Here is a 27,477-nt window from a genome sequence, read left to right on the forward strand (position 1 = left end):
TGTAACCCATTTTTCACCCCTGTGTCAATTATCTAATGTGATCCTGGGCTCTACACACCCTCCGCCAACCTGGAGAGAGTAACAGACTTGAACTCATGAACCCTTCATGCATGAGTGTCCAAGTTGCTCCTTTACACCTGACAAGGGGGAGTTTCCCTGGTTGGACGTAGCGCGTGGAAGGAATACGTTATTCCAACCAGTTCCTTTCCCCTCCATCAGGCGCCCCAGCTGGCCAGGGGGAGGCAGTTTAGAGACCAGGATTACTGCATGTTTTTGTGAGGGTACCTACCATAGGGGACACGGGGAGAACATGCAAACTCCACACAGGAAGGCCCTTTCGCCATCAGAGCTGTGTTTGAATGGCCGACAGTTAGACAGGGTGCTTCCTGACACTCTGATGGAAGCAGTGGAGAATCGGGGTGTACCACCCCCAACAGACAGATAATTAACTATGTGCGTATGTGCGTGCGCAATCCTGTATTTCAAGGCCCTTAAGCGCCCTCACCATGGGATAGCGACCAGGCACTTCAAAGCTCTGACAGACACTTGATGAGAGAGAGAGAGAGAGAGAACCCCCTCCAACACACAGGACTCGGTCCCCCGTTTATTTTTTCTCTTGTGCACTTTAAAGTACTGCATGGAGTATAGACGATAACATAATTAATATTCAAAAAAATAAGTTCCTCTCTGTGGCTTTCAGCAGTTTGAATTACTTTTTTTGTGTGTGACTTTTGCCTTCCAGAGGTCTTTGAGTGCTGCGTTTGCTCTATTTTTTGAGGATTGAACTGACGTGATTTAGAATGGAAGTTGTACACGTAGCCGTAGGCTTGGTGACACTGAAGTGAAAAGAAGAGCTTTTTTTCACCTTGTTTCTTCTCTTATCGCTTTGTGGTTGTGAAAGAACCCAGACCCAAACTTTAGGTGCAAAAATAACCAGGATACAATACAAAAATATATCCAGACATCAGACATAGCGGAAATTGAATAAGACATAAAAAGCATAGAAATACTGATAATGTGCAAAAAGAAACAGTATATTAGTAGTTCTCAACACAGTTAAGCATATATTTGACATGAAGGACATGCTGTTGACGGAAAATCATTTTCCAATGGATTCATCTTTGCTCAGAGGAATTATTGGCATTAAATACGGAGTGAAATCCCAAGTAAATTCTCTGGCTGTCGTGGTAATCTGGCAAGACGAGTTCATTGCTGCACACGGTCCAGTATGAGTGATTCTTTATTCACAGCTCACACAGGAAAAGCGACTGGTAAAGACTCAATTATACACCATCATGCAGTATAGTACATATAGCGTTTAAGGAAAGGTATTGCTGTGAATGCACAGAAGCACTTTTGGGAACCACCATGGTGTGCTACGCCGTTGGTTCCCAAACAATGGGTGACAATGGCATTTTTGGGATCACCTACCCATTGTATGTATGTGTCGCAACTCGCAAGTATTAGTTTCCTAGGGGGAAGGGGAACCAACAAAAGAGGTATATAAAAGAGTATTTAGCCATCTGGTTGTAAGCCATCTCGTCGTGTCCTCTCTGTGATTGGCTCCCTGTGCAGTGTCCAGATGAGCTGAACACAACCAGGCCTCCAGCGTGCTCCATAAATGTCATGTACAGTAAATGGTAACAGAGGCTGCTCTGCTCCCTGCCCAGTGCCCACTGATGCTCTCTCTCTCTCTCTCTCTCTCTCTCTTTCAACCATCATTCTGGACTCTCATCCTTCTCTCTCTTTGCAAATTTGAAAGTCTGCACAGTCTGCAGGATTAAGAATATGAATTATTTGTTGTGCTGAGCTCTTGCTGTTTGAAGTCCCGACAGACGAGTTATCTAAGGGCAGTGAGTGGAGTCGGGCGACCAAACCTTTCTGTTATGAAGTCATATTCGTAATGAAGTTTTTCAATTGCTCTTATTGTATGTGATTTCCCTTCTAAAAAAACTATAGAAACTTTGTTTCTATAGTGTCTTTCCAATGGGGACCTATTTTCAAGGTGCCCCAGGGAACGCTAACTGGTCTTGTTGTGGTAAGTAGAGCAGTGGTTCCCAAACTTTTTAATGTCAAGGACCCCCAAATTGACATGTATAGTTATTAACATGCAGACCCCATTTAAAAACATACTGTATGCCAATTGCCAGGGACCCCCATAAGAGAACATCTTTACGGCACTGATTCTCAACCCGTTTAATTTCAAGGACCCCCAGTTTAACATGCATTAGTCTACGGACCCCCATTGAATGGCATTCTGGGATACGGGACCCCAATTTATATTGTAAAATTTAGCTGGGTACCCCATGGACATCCTTCAAGGACACTGAGCGCTCAGAGACACCACTTCCTATATTATATAGTGATGTCAACGCTGGCATTCTCACCAGACTGTAGAGCTGGTGAGGTGAGCAGTGACGGATCAACCCATATAGCCCTGGCTAGCCCAGGTGTAGCCCTGGCGCGCTACACCGAATCAATAGGCCGATGCGAATGTGATTTGCACGCTCGTAACACAATCAAGAACGACACTTTTGCATTTTCCCGCCCAGTGAGTGAATGCACGACGTGCGTTAATAATATTGTATTATTTGTAATTGTATCGTACTATAATACAGTGGCCTATATAATATATTTATATATAATATAACTACAGTATAGGACTGTGTGTGTGTGTGTGTGTGTGTGTGTGTGCGTTTAACTTGTTCACCCTAGGGCTCCTCTGGGAACGGCTTAACAGAGAGACCCCCTCCCACCGCCGGCCGACCTTTCTCTTCCTCTCTCTCTCTCTTTACTTGTCTCTGGCGCTCTGCACCATCTGTCATCCTATCAACACCCCCTACCCCACATGCTCTCCACTACACCTCCATCACCTCTTCTCTTATCTCATTTACACTTTGTCCTTCTCCCCTCCCTCCCATCCTACCCACCCATTTGTCCTCCCCCATGGTTCAGGTGACTATATAGAGCACTGAAGTCTGACGTCACTTTCAGTAGAGGGTGTCAGTCCCCAGGTATTTGTTTAGTTGCATTGAAATCCCCATTGAGGCGATTTTAGATCGGCCGCTTCACTCATATGGATATGAAGAATCAACTGACTGAGAGAAAACGCTAATGTTACTGCTGCTGAATTAGTTAGATTTTCGCTAGAAGCAGACTGTATCATATATGAGTGACTGACTGTTGCAAACGATACAGAGACACCCCCCTAACAATAACGCAGAGACAGCTTGTTTATTTTTGGACCACAACGCTTATAGTAGACGATATTAAGATCACCCCATGTTATTCTCCATAGAGAAATTACTTCCGCAAACTAGGGGAATCGTCGGGATGAGCGAGTTACGTCAGGACTTCGGTGCTCTATAGTCTATAGAAGCTCTAGCGCCACTGAAAAAAAGGTGTAACGCGGAAACCTGTGGCCTGTAGAATGATAGGCAGTATTAGGCAACATAGGCGCTGTTTGATGATGTTGCTTGGCAGAGTATTTATGAACAGTCTGTGGAAGTGTGGAGGCAAGTGGAGTGCTTGGCGAGGTCCGCGTCAATATGCCGACGGTCCATTGGTCCGATCGACAACCTACCTCAAACCCTCACCCTAACCCTAACCTCCCCCGGGGCAGACACCTAAACCTAACCACCCACCCTCTCCCGACCCCCAGCGCACCTCGGACCAATGGTCCGTCGGATCATAGGGTGCTTCCCAAGCTTGGCCCTATAGCAACCAGACACCACGTCGATCGTATTCTGATTCTAGTTTGTGTGTGTGTGTGTGTGTGTGTGTGTGTGTGTGTGTGTGTGTGTGTGTGTGTGTGTGTGTGTGTGTGTGTGTGTGTGTGTGTGTGTGTGTGTGTGTGTGTGTGTGTGTGTGTGTGTGTGTGTGTGTGTGTGTGTGTGTGTGTGTGTGTGTGTGTGTTGCTGAGGTCTTAAAAAGCACAGAAATTGACTTGAATATCTATTTGAATATGAATGGTGCTAGTGTAACTGCCACAAGCCTCTTCTATTGTTTGCATGACATTATGGACTACGCTAGAGGCCTGGTTGGTGTTCTCATCTGGCCCGCTGCGCACACAGGCACACAAAGAGCCAATCACAGAGTGGAGAGCTAGATGACTAAAAACTCCTTCCTCAGTCGTTTGTTGTTTTAACTTTTGATAATGGTCTTTGTTCTCAAAGACCTCGTGTATGAAATATTTAATCTAACTCTTGTGTCTGTGGCTGCATTTTTCCCTGTGGATTTTCATTATATTTAGCTTATTTGCTTCGCTGATTGTTTCTGGAACTGTGCAGCGCTTTTGTGGGCATTTGTCAGTTTTCCTCCGTTGAATTTGGACAGCTCTACCATAGTTAACAAATCTGATGGTTTAACGTTATGTATACACATAAATGTCAGAGAACAGCATGAGTTTTTGGCCCTGTCTTCAGTTGAGATGCTTATTATGCTGCTTTATTGAGATTGATCTCAGTTTCCAGGGCTTTATTCGCTGGAAACCATGCCATTAAAATGGCAGCCTTGCAGCATATGAGTTGATGTCCTCTGGATTACAAATGTCTTTCAATTGTTTGTGGCAGAACAATGGCTTTTGAATGAACCACAGTGCTTGTGTCTATGAAAGCAAATGAGATTCAAGCAACTGCCTGCTTTTGTGTTTTTTGAATCCCTCTCCAGCCCTATTGGCTGGCTTTGTGTCAGTGCCAGCTAATGGGTTTCCAGCGTGGATGATTTTGAAAACGTCCCAGCCTCATCTTTGTGTGGCTCTTTTGGCAGTTGGTCTCAGATCAGATGCTGGCTCCTCTTTCAGAATCACATTTAAAATTTAAACCACCCTGTTTTTAATCCAATGGCCTGCCATGTGTTCTATTGTCAATTTGTCACATTAGAGACCCACACAGGTCCATTATTGTGTGCTGGGGGAGACTTATAAAATAGTCTAGGCCAGCCTTAGTGTGCCACCTACTGCCTGAAACCAGCCTTTGGTGCCACGGCCTCAATGGGAATACTTACTAGTGACTTTATTTCTATTTTAGTTTCAGGAGATATTGCGAACTCCAGTGAGCCATGTAATTTGGCAGGCAGGCAGACAGACAGACAGACCCTGACTATCTATGCCACTATTTGTAATAGAGTACATTTAATAGAGTTAAATATCTATAAGGGTCCATTTGGTTAACAACTATCCATTTAGCTGGGGACCACCTGGAGCCCCTCAGGGACCACTGTTTAGGCAGAGAGGGAGGGAGTGAGGGATGGAGGGAGAGAGAGATGGAGGGAGGGAGAGAGATAGAGTTGCCAGGGACCCCCATTTGAAGAGATATGCCAGGGACCCCCATTTGAAAAAGATATGCCAGGGACCCCCATTTGAAAAAGATATGCCAGGGACCCCCATTTGAAAAGATATGCCAGGGACCCCCATTTGAAGAGATATGCCAGGGACCCCCATTTGAAAAAGATATGCCAGGGACCCCCATTTGAAAGAGATATGCCAGGGACCCCCATTTGAAAAAGATATGCCAGGGACCCCCATTTGAAAAATATATGCCAGGGACCCCCATTTGAAGAGATATGCCAGGGACCCCCATTTGAAAAAGATATGCCAGGGACCCCCATTTGAAGAGATATGCCAGGGACCCCCATTTGAAAAAGATATGCCAGGGACCCCCATTTGAAAAATATATGCCAGGGACCCCCATTTGAAGAGATATGCCAGGGACCCCCATTTGAAGAGATATGCCAGGGACCCCCATTTGAAAAAGATATGCCAGGGACCCCCATTTGAAAAATATATGCCAGGGACCCCCATTTGAAAAAGATATGCCAGGGACCCCCATTTGAAGAGATATGCCAGGGACCCCCATTTGAAGAGATATGCCAGGGACCCCCATTTGAAAAAGATATGCCAGGGACCGCCATTTGAAGAGATATGCCAGGGACCCCCATTTGAAAAAGATATGCCAGGGACCCCCATTTGAAAAATATATGCCAGGGACCCCCATTTGAAGAGATATGCCAGGGACCCCCATTTGAAAAATATATGCCAAGAACCCCCATTTGAAAAGATATGCCAGGGACCCCCATAAGAGAAGGTTTTTACAGCTATAGCAGTGACTCTCAACCCGTTTAATTTCAAGGACCCCCAGTTTGACATGCATTAGTCTATGGAGTATGGACCCCCATTTAATGGCATTTATATCTCTGGGACCCCCAATATTTATATTGTAACATCAATGATAATTTAACTTTAGAGTGTAGAAATGGAACCAAATGGACCCTAACCGCTTACTCAAATAAATATTACTTGTAACAGTATGTATTTCAATGTATTTCAATATTACAGTATTGATACTTTAGTTTACAGTACAAATTTACTGCATATTGCTAGAAGCTACATATTAAGACTCAGTGCATGCAGCTCTGCTCATCATGGGCCGACGCCACCTGGTGGTTGAATAGCCACTCCACATATTAAAATAAACCTGTGGGTGTGGCTGAGAATCTGGGGGTGTGTCTGTGGGTGTGTCTAACATAAATACCCATAGGTACCCATCAATGTCATTTTGAGATTGAGGCACAGACGAATAGGACTGTACCGTATGTAACCTGGGCAGAACTGTCTGTCTGTCTGTCACGCTGTGACACCACCCACCCGCCACCAGAGCTTATCACACAAAAAATACACACATACACTCACACACACACACACACACACAGTAGAAAACAGCTCGTTATTGCAATTTACGAGCTGCGTTCGCTTCCCACGTTTGCACGTCTTACTTGTAAAATCTACTCTACTCTTTCAGTATAACTATGACCTGACTGATGTACTGGCCAGTTGAGATACACAGTAAAGATGAATTGTCCCTCTGTGGTCTTCTAACCTCCATCCAGCCTTTCATCATACTGTGACCATGCACTCCATATTAGCAGGGTGAAGGCCTGTGTTACTGATGGGGTCAACACACATTCAGGCTTGACTAGAGGGAGGGGGGTTTGAAGGTTATCTGAACCAGATGGTTCCAGCTCAGATATACTTTACATTTCCATATCCACTGCTGGCACCCAGTAGGACTGTAACTGATAGGGCCTTATCAACCACACACAGAGTTGAGTGGCTCTGTGTGTGGTTGGGGTGAGGGTGTGGGCTGGGTATCTATCCAGACTGCACCGCCTCCTCCTCTTCAACAACTCCTCAGATGATGCATGCTGATCCCCCCCCCCCCCCCCCCCCCGCCGCACCATCCATAATTCTGTCAGAGAAGGGCAAACACAGCCGATAAATGGATTAATCGGGAGATGAGATGGATTCAGGGAATGTAAGATTCTGTTTGTCTTTGCCAACAAGAGCTCTATAAAGGGCTGTGTGGAATATCAACGTGTGTGTGTGTGTGTGTGTGTGTGTGTGTGTGTACAGTATACAGGGGGAGCTCACCTGTGTGTGTGTGTGTGTACAGTATACAGAGGGAGCTCACCTCCCATTATGCACTCGGCTGACCACACCAGCAGCTGTAGGTTTTTCCGTTCACAGACGATGCATTTTCCGTAACACAGCCTGGCAGAATGCTTTCAAAGGAGCTGTAGTGTAGTTAGTACAGCCTGAGGATGTGATGGGGACCTACTCTGAACTTGAGCTCCTCCTCGATGTGTCCTGAACTCGCTTAGCCTTTGGTGTGAAGAACATTGAAAAACATTCAGAAATGTCACCTTGGATTTTTTGGGGATGGGCACATTTTGAAGCCTGGGAGCAGGAGATCTCTGCAAAAAAATCTCTGCAAAAACTCCCGGCAGCGGGTCTGCAGTACTCTGCACATGCCTTTAGGACGCAGCCTGGGATCTCAGGTCCCTGCAAATTGGATGCACAGGATGTGTTAAAAAAAAATTATAATAAAATGACAGGTTTAGAAAACATGCAACATTCAACTTTAGCTATGTGATCATGAATTGTAATTCATACACTTTGTTCTCATATTTTGGGGCAGCAGGGTGGTTTGGTGCTTAAATCATTGGCACTGAAATAGCGGACATCCATGGATGCCTTCTGACTTTGCTTCCCTGTGAGTGACCTGTCCAAGGGAAATGAAAGACAAGCATCTGCTGCCGCCTGCCAGTGTTCCAGAATGTTCATCGACCCCCTTATTATGTTCTCCCTGTTTTAAACACAAGCACCTCAAGAGGGACATGCAAAACATACATTCCACTTTAGACTTCATCATGTGATGTTTTGATCGCAGCACATCTCCCTTTTGTCTGCTGACATTCTCTTGAAAGACTCAAAGAGACGTCGGAGCGTTTCCTGCCACCTGTCAGACTACTTACACGTCCCCAGAGGGTCCCTATACTCCCTAATGACAAAAGACGAGCAAAGGGTAAGGGGGGGGGGGGGTAACTTGTGGATGACGTGTTCTGCCTGCCAAGTGGCCAGAGAAAGTGAGAAGAAATGGGGGGCACACGCATTGGTGTGCGGAGCAGAGAACATGCACGCCCCAAAAAGCCCCCAGTATACATGAAGATGCCGTGCTGGGGCGATGGGAGGTATGAGGGAGTGGAGTATTGGCTTGTCAGCCCACCTGCATACTGTCACTGGATGGCTGGTAATTCACTATTGATTTCTGCCACCAAAGAAGGTTCCCCGGCATCCAGAGATGCACTCTGCAAATACGAATATCCCGGCAGGACTTGTTAGGCAATGTCTAGACAGTGGAGGTTGACAACTTGACATACAGTATTTAATGCCTTAAGTCAGGTTGGGGGATTTGTGGAGAGCCTGTGTGTTGTTTTGAAAGGCCTCCAGGTTGCGTTTGGGCTTTTGGACTCTCACCTCAATGAATTAATTAGTGCTAGTTGTCTGCAGCAGACAGCCTTGTATTGTTTGCTCCAGAGGTTAAGCTCTGTCTCATTTATGACCAGCTGCCGTCGCTTCGCAGATTTTCCCATTTTCACGGTGCACAGCGTTGTGTTTGTAAATGGCAAAATCTGCATCGCCTTTTGGCTCCAATAAACAAACCCGTCCCCTCTGTCACTGCCAGCCGCACAGATCACACTGCTAGAGACAAAAATAAAGAAAACATTGAGACCAACCTGTGCGTTCCAAATCGACTGCAGCTGCCCTTCGCATTGGATAATTAGAGGTGAATCTCTCTCCGGGGTTGGATTTTGGAATCAAAACAAAACAAAAACTAATGAAAACCCAATTTCAAATTGAAAATCCTGGTTGACCTTTTTCAAATCCCCTGATTGGAAAATGACTATTACTGTAGTTTACTCTAAACTCGAGGCTGACCTTACACTCAAAAGGTTTATTTGCTATGGGTGTGAAGTAGTTATTTAAAATTAATATAGTTTTATGTCTTACTATATCTGCCTTCTTACTCATATCCTGATATAGAAAACTATAGAATGTCCTGTGGCCCCTGAAGTGAAGGAAAGCAATTTAGTCGTGGCCCTGAAGGGCCCACACATCAAAGGAGTGGTGTGGGAGGCTGACAGGTTCTAAGTCAGAGCCTGTCCAGCTTCGCTTGGGTGCAGGTGAGAAACTGGAAAAGCAAGAAGATGAAAATCTGTGTTTTGTAAGAACATAGAGCAGTGAGAGTGTCTGTAGCCTTTTTATCATGTGATGCCGCTTCTGTCAACTTGACACTTTGTGCCTTTTGGTGGAGAGAAGATTGGATCGGAAGTGGACAGGGAGGGGTCGTGACATTCAGATTGGGTCATGTTGGCTCTTCTGATCTGCCTCAAGTAGCTTTTATTTGTTTAATTTTTTTCAATCTGGCAAATGTCACAGAGAAATTGAAAAGTATCTCGTCATTTATCCGGCTTGTGCAACTTTTAGAGCTGCCAAATGGGAGGCTAAAGGCTCACGCATACACATACTCTGTGCGTGCATGCACAACTGTACGTGTATACTGTATATAATATAGCGTAGGACTACAACAGCCTATAATAGTTCCTGTACTGCCAATGTATGTATTTGTAATTTTGTACTTAGTACTTACATTATTAATAAGATGTCAAAATCTAACCAAATCAAATAATAGCTTTCTATATATGACGGCTATCTATTCTGTTTTAACATAAGTCACACCTATTGCAGCCGAGTTAGTTTGCATTAGCCTTACTACATGAAATAGCTGCAGTACTCACAACACATTTATTTATTTACAACACAGTAATTAAAACAGGACTATTTCCAGATTGTTGATGTGATTTACCCGGCTGTTAAATAAAGGATAACAAAATGATAAAGTCACGTTATTCCTATTGCGGTTCTGGTAGAGGAAGAGTGACTAATATGATAAAAGAGAATACTATCTAAATGTAGCACTGCAATCAACTGTTGTTTATTGGCCGTATGGTGGCTCTTTGCCTCCCTAATGAAAATAAAATTTGCACCATCTGTTATTGTAATTAGGTTTTTATCATTATTACTTTTACCTGTCTTTGTTAATAAAGATCTGATGGATATGAATGAATTAAGACCCCCAGGAGGATCTAGAAACATAGCCTACAGGTGAATGCTGGGGAGGTGGTGGGATTTGCAAAACTTCATGATAGCAGGTTAGCAGCAAACGAGGCAGGAGCGACGCACGTCAGAATAGCACGTTTAAATAGCCGATCTGATCAGGTAAAGAGTACATGTGACTAGTCACCTGATCAGGTAGGCGTGCTCTCGAGTTGTCTGCCTGAACTAGCTACGCAGGCATCATTTGTCTATGTTGGTGATTACTTCTCCTCTCTCTCCTGCAGGTTCCTTCCTGATGGTCAACACGTCCCAGCATGCCGCGGGGCAGCGTGCTCAGTTGCTTCTGCGCCCGCTCAGCGAGAACGACACCCACTGCATTCAGTTCAGCTACTTCCTGTACAGCCGCGACGGCTACAGTCCTGGAGACCTGCAGGTCTACGTGCGCGTCAACGGCGGTCCCAGAGGAGGTGCCGTGTGGAACATCTCTGGCTCCCAGGGACGCCAGTGGCATCTTGTGGAGCTGGCCGTCAGCACCTTCTGGCCCAGCGAATATCAGGTGAGCGTGCCTCCGACACATTTTTATTTTTCCTAGAAATGGTGCGTTTATATAGCGCTTTACATAGATTGTGCATTACATTCACCCATTCACACACATTCATACACCGATGGCGGCGGAAACCATGCAAGGCACCAACCAGCACATCAGGAGCAATTAGGGGTTCAGTGTCTTGCTCAGGGACACTTCGACACTAACTCTGTGGGAGCCTGCGGTTACCATTCAGCCACTCTACCCCTGAGCCACCGCCGCCCTGTTGGTTGGTGCCTCACCGTCTTGGTAAGCCGTGGTGGATGTCATCGTTTATCAAATTAAGCAAATGAGCACTCAACAAAAATATCGCCTCTCACACACAGCATATCAGTCATAATGGCTCATTAGTTTGTGGTGTATCTTTTCTTTATTCACGGGTCCATTTACCTGCATGCTTTAGTCAGTGTGATCAATACCCACTTTGTTCATCGCGTGTCACATTTATTAGCACTATAATGTAGACCGTGATGGCTGGATGGAGCTGTGACTCCCCTCATTACGGACAATAATTTATCTACTAGTGCCCCTGATTGTTCTCATGTACAATGCCACCCCACCTCAAACAAGCAATAATGATGATACTGATGTGAGGGGTTTGGGGAGTGTGGGTTTGCGGAGCAGTTAATTGACCTCAGTGATTCTCTTCCAGGGGGGCTTAGTGTGTTGACCATTTGCTTACATAACCTCACCGCACTCTGGGCCTCAACTCAATAAATCAAGTTAATGAGATTAGAAGGCTGCATGGATCGATGCAACAGCCGCCACTTTACTATCCTCCTGTCTCGTTCCAAGCATCACAAATCACTGACGTGAAAGAAAGTAGTGATTTTATTCACGTCTGCAATTTAGCCGCCACCTTGCAGGTGTAGAAGAGGCGGCAGGCAGGGGCATCTCTCAGACAAACCCAGGCTGCTTGGAATGGAGAATTGGGTTTAGTGTTTCCTATATGGCATGGAAACACCTGTCATCCCACATGATGAACTTCCAACGTGTGTGCAGGTTGTGTTGTGTAAATGGTTTCTTTAAAGCAACCATACCTTTCGTCAGAGAGATGTGGTGTAGAGGGAAAAAGGAGTGTGTGTGTGTGTGTGTGTGTGTGTGTGTGTGTGTGTGTGTGTGTGTGTGTGTGTGTGTGTGTGTGTGTGTGTGTGTGTGTGTGTGTGTGTGTGTGTGTGTGTGTGTGTGTGTGTGTGTGTGTGTGTGTGTGTGTGTGTGTGTGTGTGTGTGGGCTGTGGGTGTGTGTGGGCTGTGGGTGTGGGTGTGGGGGTGGGTGTGGGGGTGGTGGTGGGGTGGATGCAGTTGTAGATGAAACACAAACAAGTAAATCTAGTAATCAGAGACTATCAGTGCCTCCTGTAGGGCAAGCAGACGGCCAGAGAGATAATGTTGATGTTGGACAGAGATCAGAGGTGCTGCTGGATGGTTTACATTTACACACATGCAGAGAAGCACAGAGAATGCCTCCTGTCAGACACGCTTCCTGCTGATTGAGTGCAGGATTGAGACGGTGGGCTCATGAGGAGATGGGACACACGCACACACGCACGCACACACACACAGCACAGCAGAAAGAGTCTGATGACTGGAGGTCAAATGAGAGGGTGTGTTCTCTCTGGTCTGCGGGCAACTATCTGGCTCTGAAGTTAAAGTGAGGTCATCTCTGGGACCACACTCTACTACACAGTCTTCAGTGTTAATTTAGAGTTACAGATCGACAAGGGTCGATTTTGGTTGCTAACCCATCAATCATTTAGCTCGGGCCCCTTGCAAGTGCAACCCCCTCAGGGGGGTTTAGGAGACATGGGTTGAGGAGGTGGGCCTGGTTCAGATCATTTTTTCTCTCCAGGCTGATACTCTCTCACCCTTTTCATTTAACATATTGTTTCACCATCTTGTATTACTTTTATTTTACGTTGATCACACTGTTCTCTTTGTCTTTAAATTCATGTGAGTCATGTGAGTCTAGTAGATGAAGCCCTAAGCAACCTCATAGACTGCTTATGCCAGCAGCTGGCCCTGATAATAATACAGAAGCTACAGTACTGTACGTTTGTGAGGCCAGTGTAGCTGCACTTCAATTAATACGGTTTGTCTTTCTCTAACTGAACGGATCAATTAACAGAACACTGCATCAGCAATCGCTGCTGATCCCCACTATTCAACTGATGTGTCTGTAAATCGTTACATTAATTAAACTGTTGGTTTAGATCAGTTGTCTCCATGTACAAATTGAAAGCTCTATCGTTACAGCGCATGCATATATAATACTGTAATGAAAACCAAAACCATAAATATTCATTACCGTACAAATCCTCCTTTTATTGCAGTGTCTCTGCTTCTGCCAGTCTCCACTGATTTTATGTATTTTCTCTAAGGGCGATCGGAGAACATGAGAGGACACGGTGTGGATTTTGTCACTCTGCTCCAACAGTTCTGTGCTATTTAATCTTATGATGCAAACATAATGTTGCAGCAGGCTGTTATTAAAACCTTTTTTTGTAACTTAATATTCCATCCTCATCCTCACACCAGAATGTGGTAGATCTAACATAATTTTATTGTTTGTTTTCTCGCTCCGTTTTCAATATACTGAACTCTGATTGGTCCAACACAGTCGTGTCTGGGGGGAGTGTTATGGAGTCGGAACGGTGGTGGGTAGGGTGAAGGATGGAGCACGTTCTTAACAGCAATAGATTTTGCTCCTCGTCTTCTGGTGTGGGGATTGGAATTGAGGGGAACTTTACAATCGAATATTAAAAGATCCTATCGGGTCTCACCGTGACGAATAATATCAGCCCAGCTTGAAGCAGAATATGCCCTCGTCTGGATACCCTCTTAGACACCCACTCCATCTCCGCTACCTCCACTTCTCTCTCCTTCTGCCATAACAGATAACTCTCCAGGAATCTTGTCCCACACACATCTCTCTTTCTACCATCTATTTCTTTCCCCGCATCATTCTCCCACTCTGTGTTCTGTGTCATCCTACTTACTATTTCACATGCAGTGAACAACTACTTTTCCCGGCCTGTACAGTATGTGTGCTCTAATATTAACTATGTTACACACAGTCACACTCAATGGCACTTTTGCACAAGTGAGGGTCGACACAGAGGGGAATCGATGGCAGTCGTTCTGTCGACATGTGATTTATTGAGGAGTTAACTGGGCGATCGTCTCTAATGGTCGCCACATGAGAATGAAAAATACTAATAAATTAGGATGAGAAACAGCCTCAGTCTGTATTCATCTTGCCGGGGCTTTGTAGGTTATTGATTGGTCCTCGGGCGCTGCTGTATTGTCAACGACGCAATGCGTTGCTTCATTTGCTTGTGTGAGCACATGATAGTGCAACATGGGTTGGGTTTCACTATAGGCTTGGCTGTAGCAAGCTGGTGGTTGTGTAAGTGTCCTGAAGTAAAGGACAGTAAAGTAAAGTAATAATGCAGACATCATCATTTACAACAATGAATTACAGAATCATGATTTTTTTTTTTTAAACAAGACAAGACAAATACAAAAAACTGTGAAAACAAACAACCCCACCCCCCACCCACCCATCCCCCACCCCAACCCCAGAAAGGTAAACTACACAGCTCTCATTACTCTGTATTGTACACAACACCACTTGACAACATCAACTCGGATAAATACAGGAAAATAACAATACAAATAAAACTAAAACTAAATCAACCCAGAGGAGATATTGAAGGTAGAACCTCAAAGAACCTACCCCATATCTTTTCAAATGTAAGAAGGCCTTCTTCTTACATTGTACAGTATCTTTTCAGGAGTACAGTATGATGAAAGCTCATTCAGCCAGTGTCTCTGTGAAGGTGATTTTTCAGATTTCCAATTAACCAAGATGATTTTCTTCGCAGCTGTACTGGCGAGTAACACAAAATATTCTTTGTTAAAATTTGTTTTGATCAATGTAACATCACCCAGTAACCAAATTCTTGGATCATGTGGTATTTCAACCTCTATGATATCAGAGACAGTACTCCTCCCTCATTTATTTCAGAGGTACTGCCTGTTAGTTGTTGAGTTCGCAGGAGTGCACGGTTTCATACAAAATTCCGCAAATCATGAACACATTGTGTGATTTCTCATAATCCATCCTGATTGGCTATGATTGGCTTCTAAAGTTTTCAGGAGTAGCCCGCTTTGTACATATATACGGAGACAGTGATAACTTAGGAAGGGCTCTTTAGGAGTCTCCCAATCTCCTTATCTGCATAATAAACTGTTGCATGCTCTCACTCTGCTATCCTGTTCTCCTTTACGAACATGTGTATATTACTCCTAAACATTTTGTCAAACATCACACACACTCCTATCCTCCTGGTGGAGACCTGTGCCCAGAAGGGCACTTTTTGTAGTTTATGAATTATTTTGTAGCTCAGTGGGAGGGTCTGCTGGCTCTGCTCTTTGAATGAGGGGATGTTTGATTCATGTGACGTTTGGAGAGAGAATTAATGTAGAAATATTTAGATGATTTACTGTGTCATGTGGATTATACATTTTTATGAATTAAACTTGAAATGTAGACTATAGTAGTTACACCAGAATATGTATTTTTATTATAATTTCCAAGTTACTAGACATAAGTCTCAGGTAATCAATTCATATTATTAATATGATTTGTACCCAGTAGTGTAGAGTACTATAAGTATCACCCTGATTCCATTGTCTATGAACATGTTTCAATTGGGATATTCATTGTTATTAATGATAATATTATTACGATTAAACGGCATGCATCAAAGCTGGGCTTGCTTGACTGAAAAGTAAAAATATCCACTCTGCTCTTACACTTTATCCTATCAAACTTCTCCCCATTTTCTCACATCTCTTCACAGGTTGTGTTTGAGGCGACTGTTTCGGGGGAGCGTCAAGGCTACATGGCTTTGGATGACATCGTGCTGTTAAACTACCCTTGTTGTAAGTACCCGCACCCTCTGCTTTAATTATCCCCCACTCGCCTTCACTTTGTTTTCTTTTGCTGTTGTTTTTTCAGATATTTTTATATTGATAGTAGGCCTATGCAGTAGAGGAGTGACATGCAGCAAAGGTCGTCAGGCTCGGGAATCAAACCTGCGACTTGCCGTCAGGCTGCATTAGAGCCCATATGTGGTCTGCGCCCTGACCGCTAGGCCAGATGTGCCACGCACTCGCCATCACTTTGTGACCTTTTAAACATTTAGCAAAAGGAGACGGCCGCCTCAGAGGTATTTGGAGGTCATGGTTAAGGACTAAGAACAGAGTGTTCTTCCAGTGCCTCTGACAGGAAGTGTCTCTTTATTCACAGCTCCTGGCGTGTTTTAAATGTGCAGCACCACAGCAGAAAGCCTCGCCGTGTCCGAACAGGACGGCTGACCTTTAATTCAGACGAAGTATCCTCTAGCACAGGCTATTTCAACGCTAATGTGATGTCACAAGGCTATGCTAGCTCTCAAAGCCTAGAGATGTTCTTTTGTTGGAGACATGAGAGGCTTGGATTGGGGGGGGGGGGGGGGGGCTCGATGTGCTTCTGTACACTCATATTATGTTCTCCTCCTTGCATATGGATTTATTTACCCATCACCCCTCACACCAGGCACGTTCTTTCACTGCCTTTCATTCTTTCTGTCAAATCTACTTAGGCCATTGGACAGCACGCGTGCACACACACACACACACGCTCACGCGCGCGCACACACGCGCGCGCGCGCGCACACACACACACACACACACACAAAACTCTCACCCGGGCACATGAAAATGGGAGAGACCGAATGGAGATTTCTTTAGAACGGAGCACTGCCAATCACTGAAAAGTGAATGAAAAAAGAAAAAAAATACTATAAATCACTGAATCCTCAATAGGGGAGGGCAGGAGATTTTTCTTTATGAAACTTCTACTTTACCAAATACATTATTAATTTGGTGAAAAGGTTTGAGGAAAAAGTGGGATTTTTCCTTAGTTTTTGCCTCTTTTTGCCACCACCCTCTTTTTTGTTTTAACAGGAACTGGGATTGGAACTTATACTCTCTCCCCATGCCTTCGGCCTGGTGGAGACAAAATCAGACAAATACAATAAGGGACCCCTTAAAAAAACGAAATGCATTCATTCAAGAAATTTTCGGTTTCAGTGTTTGTGACTTCCACCACTGGAAGTTCACACCATTGACCGTTGTGGTGAAACAGGGATTCCCGACGCTCAGCACGGAAGCCGGTTTTATTGATAGCAGGGACCAATAAACATGCTCACCTGATTGATCAGCAGGCAGGACCTAGATCCCTATTCATTTCTACATCCTGTTCATTAACACTAATTAGTGGTCGGCTGCATGTTTGCACATGAAGAACTTGAAGAGCAAAACTGTCCACAAAGCATAAACTACAACTGATAAGTAAATGCAAACAGTGATATGGCCTGTTGAATAAATAACACAACACTCGTGTAACATGGATATTCATAACATGAAGTTATACGGCTCTCTAGATTCATGTTTGTGGTGTTGTTCTTCCACAGACAAGGTGCCCCATTTCTCTCGGCTGGGCGATGTGGAGGTCAACGCTGGACAGAACGCCACCTTCCAGTGTGTGGCTACAGGCAAGACTGCTGAAACAGAGCCTTTCTTACTGGAGGTAAGATTAAGAGACAGAGCCTTTCTTACTGGAGGCAAGACTGCTGAAACAGAGCCTTTCTTACTGGAGGCAAGACTGCTGAAACAGAGCCTTTCTTACTGGAGGCAAGACTGCTGAAACAGAGCCTTTCTTACTGGAGGTAAGACTGCTGAAAGAGAGCCCTTCTTACTGCACATAAAGCTGCATTTCATGTCATGCTATAGGAAATTATTATTATTATTATTAATATTTAATAATAATAATTTATTACTGGAGGTAAGACTGCTAAAACAGAACACTTCCTACTGACGGTAAGGTGAAGAGACGGATGGGTGGATTTGAAATGTCGGGAGCGACTGTAGGACTGTTGGTATGTCTAACCAACGTATGCACCCCGTGTTGCTCTTAAAATGAGGTGTGGTCTGGTACAATCAGAGCTCACTACTATCTTATGACTAGTAGTAAGTATGTTAACGCAGAGCACAAACAGGTGCTTAGTATTTACAGTGCAGCATTGGATAATTGGATTAAGACACGCCTAGGTGGCTTCCCAAAGCATGCAATAAAAATGTAACACAACACCCACTTTCAACTACAGTATGTAAGTGACATACGAAATGTAAATAGTTTTTGTTCTCAAACGGTACTTGAAAAGTACTTGATTCTTCATTAATCCTACAGTATTAGGCCTAATAAGAAACAAACGTTATTGCTGCTGTGTATCTCCAAAGAAAGATGAGCGCTGAGGTTTGTTTGTTTCTCCTCCGATCTGTTATCTAAATACTTAAGCAGTCACACCCACCCAGCCTATCATGGAATGCACTGTCAGAGTTTGATTGGGACACTATTATTGTCAGGTAAAACCTGACTACCATATATTACCAAATAGTAGCCCGGGCCGTTAATATGCAAAATCGATTCGGACCCCGGGCTGTTATAAGAAGCCGGGCCGTTATTCGCCATAGGCTGTTATTTATTTTTGCACCGGCCTGCACAAGGCCATTATTTGGTTTCAGTATAAACATACAGTAACATGTAGTGCAAATATTGTCTGGAACTGGTATTACCATAATAATAATTAAAAACAAACAAAGCTACAGTGTCCCCCTGAGTGCCTCCCCAGTGTCCCCCTGAGTGCCTCCCCAGTGCCTCCCCAGTGTCTCCCCAGTGCTTCCCCAGTGCCTCCCCAGAGCCTCCCCAGTGCCTCCCAGTGCCTCCCCAGTGTCTCCCCAGTGCCTCCCAGTGTCTCCCCAGTGCCTCCCAGTGCCTCCCCAGTGCCTCCCCAGTGTCTCCCCAGTGTCTCCCCAGTGTCTTGCCAGTGCCTCCCCAGTGCCTGCCCTGCAGTGTCCCCCAGTGTCTCCAATAACAATACAAGAGCAATAATATACAAATTAATCTTAATTTATTAATCAAATTAATTAATCAAATTTTTCAAAACCCCCCGCTCCCAGCACCATGCCAAAGCTTTTTCCTGCAGGAAACACTGCAACCTAACAACATAGTGTTAGTTACTTTTTTACATCTGTTCTTTTTTCCATGTTGTCTTGCTTGGGGGGGATTGATAGCATACAATATCCTCATTAATGCATAGGCCTGGAAATGGGGTAAAATACATTTGGAAATGTTGTACTTGTAGAATATGAATTGTTAAAAAAATAATTGTGGGAACTAAACTTGTGGGACTGTAGCAATCTCAATGCTATTGCTATACCAATACTCATCATCTTCCTCCAATTTAGTGCAACAATATTGTACAAGACCTACAAGGTCACAACGCGCTGAGGCTCGACGCATTGTGAGCTTGTATCTGCTATTTCTTTGCACACCGGCCACGGCTTTTTGCACCGGTCTGCACCTGGCCATCATTTGGTTACATACAGTTCCATGCAGTAATCTTTTTTTAGTATGGTAAACAATAAACATTGCAGGCAATGCATTTTGATTTAATTGTAAGAGGGAGCGTATCAACACACAGGTGTAACCACTGTTCTGATTGAGCATGGGGAAGCAGCGGACAAATACATGATTTCATTATAAACTGTAGGCCTATGTACCGGTAGATTTTCACCCAATGAAAATTTACACTTCACAGATTATAGGCCATTTGGAATTAGAACAATCGGTTAAAGATTGACCGAGAAGAACACGATTTAAATATCAACCTTTTTGTTGCGCGAGGACTTGTTGCGCTGAGGTGTTTTATAGTAGGCTACTATACTTGTGAGGACCTGGCTGCACGCCGCGCACCAAACTCACAAAGCGCTGTCATGATGCAACACTTGTTGCATCATTGTGGAGGACTGTGTTGCGCTGCTGTGAGGTGATGGCGTGCGGAGATCTGCAAACTCAACACGGTGAACACGCATATAATAATATAAATGAGGGCTGAGGCTGATGAAGTTTGCATATAACGGCCCATGGGCCGTTATATGGAGGAGGGCGGTTATTTGATGGAGGCGGTTATTACGCAAAATGGTGTCGGAACCTGGGCTGTTATAAGAAGCTGGGCGGTTATTTGCGCATGGGCTGTTAATTGGTAATATACGGTAATATATGATCGCTCGTGAAATGTACAGTAGACGACATCGTCATCACCTAGTCATACTGACGGCCTAGCCTGATTAGCTGCCACACACGCTGCCTAAGCCAATGGGAGTGTAGTATGATACCACAGCGAGCAAACGTTACCACCGCAGCCTCGAAGTGACAACAGCTTCACTACAAAACACAGTCATTGAACCACGGTCAGAACGGAAACGTAAACAACGACCGCAAAGTGCGAGGTTGTGACACACAAACATACACGTTACTAAAACCAGTATGACGCCTAAAGGGCGAGGTCGTGTGCGCGCATCCGCCTGAGTGACGGCAGACTGCTGGGCGAGTGCTGGCGCTTTGTCATGCGGGGTCAGATCAACATAATGGAAAGAATGATGTACTGGCCATATATGGAGCATATCTTGAGTGTACAGGGTTTGATGAGGTGAGATCAACATATGGAATGTAAGAACAGGAAGGACAGGTGGGGAGGGATCAACATATGGAATGTCAACTGCGACCTTCGGTTGCAAATCATACTAATATGGGGGGGGAGAACACAATGGAGACAAGAACACAACGGAGACAGCGCTTCTTTCACCTGACAAATATCACTATGTGATCATTTCTTGTTTTTTACTGGTAGCATATGGATTCTAGCGACCTACTGAACATTTAAGCTGTGGCGTGCCATTGCCGTAACACACCTGTGAAGCTCACACAAAAACACTTTCACAACAATAAAACAAACATATCAGCGTGCGTCATGTGCTCTGGTCCTAGCACTAGTGTGCTTGGCTGCAGCGCAACTTCTTAAGGGAATGTGAATAGACACTCTGATTGGCAATAATTTAAGCTAACATTCATCTGTATAAAATGAAATGAACAGAAGTATGAGTTTTGGAAAGGCTGTACACTTTAATTAAACCCTTTAATGATGGTATTATATTCAGATGCAGCGTCCCTGAGCCGTCTAATACATACACAATGGATGAAATCCCTGGAGAACTGGCTCAAGGCTATGAATGCAAACTACATTGCTTTAATGAAATATATCAAGTCAAAGAAAAATAATATACTTTTACCTTATTGAGGCTCGCACAAGAGAGAAGGCCGAGAAGGCCGCAATAAAATAGAAAGGTATGGTAAACTTTATAACCAGTAATAATCTCCATCTCCAGCCTTATGCACAACATATGTCACATGCTTATCTAAATTTTCCTGCCCTCCCCTGTTAAACCAATTCAAACATTCAGATGTCAAACCCACATACTTTTGAGGACTTACATAATATCCTGCTTCTGCTGTGTGTGAGCGAGAATCGCAGAGCACGCGCCTGCAACAGCTCGTCACGATAGCTGCCGGCTTTCTGATTTTCCCGTCGCTAGTCGAACCAATTGTCGGTTTTCCCAGAGACACATTAACATGGAGAGACAAGGAGCTGTCAGCTCACACCTTCTGTTAGACACAACACCTGGGTGGACTGTGTCAAGCTCGCCTCTGTCACCCAACCTCAACCAAGCCGATAAGCCGCAGTTGTTAATGTGACATTTATGATTATCACATCTGTATTACAGTATCTCTTCCCTCCATGTATGTAGCTAAACACCCTCCTCCCACACACACCCTCCTTCCAGCCAATTTTTCCTTCATGTTCGTTATCTGCCTCACATTACAATCACTGGAATGGGCTTTTCACGCTGCTCAGGTACACACAATCACCTGCTTGAATACGGTTCATGTGCCTTTTGCTCACGGCTGTCTTCCCTCTTTGTGTTGTCTTTGTGTGTGTGACAGTGGTGTAATGGTGTGGGTTTTACCCTTGTGTGTATGTGACGGCTGTGTAACGGTGTGTACTGTGTCTTTGTGTGTGTGTGTGTGTGTGTGTGTGTGTGACAGCGGCGTAACGGCGTGCTGCTAGACACGGCCTCGCTCTCCAGGCTGAGCCACAAGAGGCTGATGGCAACGTTCCAGGTGGAAGCGCAGCGCAGCGAGCAGGACCTGTACCGCTGCGTCACTCTGTCCTCCCGCGGAGCCGCCGTCTCCAACTTCGGCCATCTCATCGTCAGAGGTAAAGCTGTGGCTGTTGCTGTGCACACACACACACACACACACACACACACACACACACACAGGCACTGTGTGGCATTTTAACTCGAGATACACTGGCGCGATCATGCACATTGGTGAGCACAGTGCATACACAACCACTTTGATTCATAAGTGCACTTGCCCGCCTACGCCACTGCCTATACCCGTAAAGATTGTACAGCGTCTATGCAAATGAACTTGCAGGCAGCACCTGCCAACTTGCCTCATCAAATGGCCTCAGGCACACCATGCTCCGTCTCCAACATTTCTCTTGTGAGAAATGCATCTAATGTTCTCTCTCACATGATCCCACAGACACACACAATTCAATTCATTTCAAAGGATGTATCTAATGCATCTAATGTTCTCTCTCACATGATCCCACAGACACACACAATTCAATTCATTTCAAAGGAGCTTTATTGGCATAAGAAAACATACGTTTACATTGCCAAAGCAAGTGTCAAAAATATAATAACACGGTTGAAAATGGGGAAGTATACAGTTGGAGGAGGTACAGCATTTAGTAAACAGAGCTATGTCGCATTGCATCGTTATACATGTTATATTTACAGGATAAAAAGCTTTTTGAAACATATAGCACCAATCTTTTGCAGTCCTTTTGGGCCAAATAGTAGCATTTTTCCTCAAAACAATTTAGATAATATACAGAAGAAAAAAAGCCTAAAATTTAAAATGTATAAAAGTATGCTCTCTGTTTACATGTACAGTGAGTTTAGGGGCTGTATTTTGCGTGTCTTAAGTACCAGGTCTTATTCCCTAACTTGAGTAAACTAAAGACCTGGAGGCGTGATCAATGCCATTTGGCTATTCTGAGTGGCCAAAGAGCATTGATCACGCCTCCAGGTCTTTAGTTTACTCAAGTTAGGGAATAAGACCTGGTACTTAAGACACGCAAAATACAGCCCTAGAGGTCTACTCAATAGAGGTTGTAGTCCTTAGGGTGGTTGCATTCCATTAGCTAACCTACGGTATGGGTGTAACGATATAGTAACTGCATCGAATTTTTTTAATTTCAAGAATCGAAGTATATCGAAATGAAAACAGCAACATTGACTATGTATCGTATCGTATCATTTTGCAATGCAAATAATCGGTATCGAATCGTTTTTCTATGCAAATAATTGTATCAATAGAAATTTTTAGAAGAAAAAAGAAAAAGAGGGGTTTAATTACTTTTAAAATAATGTCAATGTATTTTAAATAGTTACTGTATCAATTTAAAATCATTGAATCATATCGTATCGGATCGCCATAATGAACCAATATTGTCCATGTATCGTATCGTAAACCATGTATTGTGGTACGTATCGTATCGCTGTTACACCCCTAGTATGCACACATGGTGCATAATCTCTCTCTCTTCGGAATATGTCTCCATGCACCCACATACAGTATACAATAAATACGATAAAAGACATGATTGCATGGCATATGCATGCTGTGTTTACTGACCCTTAAAAACGTTTCATCCACCCACACATACTTTTCTTTCTTTCTGTCCTTGTAACTCCCTCAGTCTGTACTATAGTCATTACAGTACATTAGCTACAGTGTCATTGTGCACTACAAATTGCTCCCGATGTGCTGGTTGGTACCTTGCATGGCTTCCGCCGCAATCGGTGTATGAATGGGTGAATGTAATGCTGATGTAAATCTATGTAAAGCGCCTTGGATAAAGGGGCTATAAATGCACCATTTACCATTTAGTGTCCTGTAGCAGCATTTGTTTACATGGTTTGGTTCAGACAACACATTATGCTCCTATGAGTGTAGAATTACACACAGAGGCATCATTTCAGAAAAGATGGGTGGTAAAGATAATAATTTGAAGGAGTAGTTCAGTTGTGTGTGTGTGTGTGTGTGTGTGTGTGTGTGTATGTGTGTGTGTGTGTGTAACCCAGCCAACATGGCAACCCACGAATGGCAACCCATGTCAACTGTCAATCAAGGCAGTATAAAAGTGACATCAGGTCCTACACTCCCCACTCCCACTTCCACCTATTCAAGATGGCCGAATTGTTTGGCAGCAGCATGGCAGATTCACTGTGACAATCCTGGAATACTCATCGGTCAGGTTTTTTGTTTCCTTAAAAGGAAAACCCCACTTGGATGGTTCCGGTACCTGGCTTCTGGTACGGAACCTGGCGAGCCTACCCGGACCTCGACGCCCCCCTCCCTCCACAAATGTGGTAAAACCAATTCTCCCCCCCTGGAGAAAGAGACTGAATTTCCCTTAGCTAGGAACCTGGACAGTCATCACCACATTTAAAGGGCCCCCATTCTTTTTGGTTTATTGTTTTCTATAATGTTCAACGTTGTTTAAATTGTTTTTGGTAATAATAATAATATCTCAGTTACACTTTACCTCCAGTTTCTGCCTCCCTTATTTCCTTGGTTTTCATACACTCATTGAGCTCCTTTTTCCGAACCTGGTTTACTTTACACGCAGTCAATCTCTACCCATTGTGCCACTTGCTACATGTGGCGAGCCAGCCAGGAGCTCAATACGTGTGAAAACCATTGAAGTTTTGAAGTTTTCTGAATATTTTGCCTGAATATTTTCATGATGGATTTCATTGAACAATCAGGGGTTAATGTGACAAAGTCTGTACTTGTCAAAAGTCAAAACAACACAGCAGAGACAGACGACAAACTGGTTGAATGTTTAACGAAATATGGGGCCATTGAAAAAGTAATTCCAGTTGATGATCCTAACAGCACTGATTACAAAAACCTGATCGTTGAGTTTAAAGAGGAGTCTGCTATAGCAGCGTTAGAGCCACTGTTACCACTAGTGCACACTGATGATGATGAAGGAGTTGTTTATCATATCAACTCACTTGCAGGAATACACACCAAGGACTATCTCAAACAAATCTCAGAAATAGCCACCTCTAGTGGCAGGAGTTTTGAGGGTTTGCTTAAAGACATGCTCAGGCATATGAGTAAAGAACTGAAAAAACCCAGTGAGGGTGAAGGGGAGTCACCTGAGTTGAAAGAGGAAGGTGGTGAGCCACCATCTTCAAATGGAAAGACTAGACATGTCAAAAGGACCGTGTCTCTATCAGCAGCTGATTTAAACCCCCCTGACATACAAAAAGTTGTGGTGGAACATATTTTGAAGAGAGAAGACTTCAGTTCTCATTCATTGTCTCCACTCAGACTGCGTACTTTCTCTGGGAACTGTCCCAAACCCAACAATGAAACTGACTATGAAGCATGGCGAGCACAAACTGAACTGTTGCTTGCTGATCCTAGCCTGTCTGCCTTGCACGTCACCAGGCGAATCCTTGACAGCTTGCTGTCTCCTGCAGCTGATGTGGTCAGAGGTCTGGGAGCTAATGCTCGACCAACGACTTACTTGCAAGTCCTTGATGCAGCCTTTGCCACCGTCCAGGATGGAGATGAGCTTTTTGCTCAGTTCTTAACTACTTACCAAGCTCAAGATGAGAAATACTCTGCTTATCTACAGCGACTACAGCTCACCTTGAACTCTGTGCTGAAGAGGGGTGGGGTCCAACCTAGTGAAGCAGAGAAACATCTCATCCGACAATTCTGTCGTGGCTGCCTGGAAGACCCAGTCATAACCAACTTACTTGATAAGAAGAAAGACAATCCTCCATCCTTCGCAGAGCTTTTGCTCTTACTGCGCACAGAAGAAGACAGACAGCTGGCAAAAGAGAATCGGATGAAAAAACACACCAATACATCCAAACGTGTTCACTTGAGTTCACACAGTGCCTGTGTATGTGGAGCAACATCAGAACAAGGACTCAGTGCACTTGATGACCTTAAGAAGCAAATGAATGAGCTACAGAGCCAGTTATCTGCCCTGCTTTCACAGCAGAAATCACAACCCACATCGACCAAGTCTAAGGTTGCTGCTACTGCTGTGCCATCTTCCTCCACTAAACCCAAGCCTTGGTACTGTTTTAGGTGTGGCGAGGATGGCCACATCTCTTCCTCTTGCAGTAATGCAGCAAATCCAACTCTTGTGATGGCAAAGAAGAAGCAACTACAACAGAAACAACAGAATTGGGACAAAAAGAATCCATCAAACTGAAGGCAGTCTCTGTGGAGGGACAACCAGAGGCTGCAGTGACACGATGTCCCATAAATTGCAAACAATCACAACCCACTTCCCATACATGCAAGCTACCAAAAGGACTCATTGGAACCAAAAGCACCGCACAAGTGTTCATTAAAGGAAAACGATTCAACTGTCTATTGGATACAGGCTCTCAGGTGACAACCATTCCCCATTCCTTTTACTCCAGTTTTCTTGCTGACCATGAGATCAAACCACTGGTCAATCTACTGGAAGTTGAGGGGGCTAATGGTCAGTGTGTGCCTTACATGGGCTACATTGAACTAGATGTTACTTTTCCACCTGAGTTCCTTGGAACATCCATAGACATACCCACACTTGCTTTGGTGGTGCCTGATGTCAAATCAATGCAATCTCTTATGCTTATCGGCACAAACGCACTTGATGTTCTTTATGAGAGATGTCTTGAAGATGGCTTGCAAATTAATCATTCACTTCCACATGGATATAGAACAGTCTTGAAGGTCCTTGAGCTGAGACACAACCAATTCAATAATGGTGTGATCAGAATGCATGGAAGTTGTCCACAAACCATTCCACCAGGAGGAACGGTGGTCTTGGAGGGAACTTCTATAAACTGTTTTTCCCAGAATGCTGTGCTTGTTGAGCATCCTACTTTCTCTTTGCCTGGCAGCTTGATTGTTCAATCATGTCTGGTTGACTGTTCCAAACTTCAGCCTGGTCAGTTGCCTGTCATTGTAAGCAATGAATCTGGTCACGATGTCGTCATTCCTGCCAGATCTGCGATTGCACAAATGAGTACAGTTAACACCATCATTGCAAAAGAGCAAAGTGTATCCGATCAAGATCAATCTTCATCACAGCCACTGAACTATGACTTCAGTGACTCGCCTCTCTCACCTGAATGGAAAGATCGCATTACAGCCAAGCTAAACAGCATTCCAGAAGTTTTTGCAAAACATGATCTTGACTTTGGCAGAACAGATAAAGTTACTCACCGGATCAAGCTTTCCAATGAAACGCCCTTCAAGCAAAGACCAAGACCCATCCATCCACAAGATGTCGATGCTGTCCGTACACACCTGCAGGAACTCTTTGAA

General features: G+C 44.3%; 2 protein-coding genes across 2 annotated transcripts in view; both read left to right on the forward strand.

Moving 5' to 3' along the window:
* The window catches only part of LOC308331342 (receptor-type tyrosine-protein phosphatase U-like), a 265,106-nt gene that overhangs the window by 44,225 nt on the left and 193,404 nt on the right, over positions 1–27,477 (forward strand). The gene's annotated exons all lie outside the window — the stretch shown is intronic.
* The window catches only part of LOC308331341 (receptor-type tyrosine-protein phosphatase U-like), a 121,798-nt gene that overhangs the window by 44,160 nt on the left and 50,161 nt on the right, over positions 1–27,477 (forward strand). Inside the window, exons 3-6 of the mRNA XM_080786749.1 lie at positions 10,738–11,009; positions 15,905–15,986; positions 17,561–17,676; positions 22,093–22,264. Coding sequence (XP_080642875.1) covers positions 10,738–11,009; positions 15,905–15,986; positions 17,561–17,676; positions 22,093–22,264 — 642 coding nt within the window. The remainder of the gene's footprint in view (positions 1–10,737; positions 11,010–15,904; positions 15,987–17,560; positions 17,677–22,092; positions 22,265–27,477) is intronic.

Source organism: Protomyctophum bolini (assembly GCF_963924005.1).
Source record: "Protomyctophum bolini genome assembly, chromosome: 17".
NCBI lineage: Eukaryota > Metazoa > Chordata > Actinopteri > Myctophiformes > Myctophidae > Protomyctophum > Protomyctophum bolini.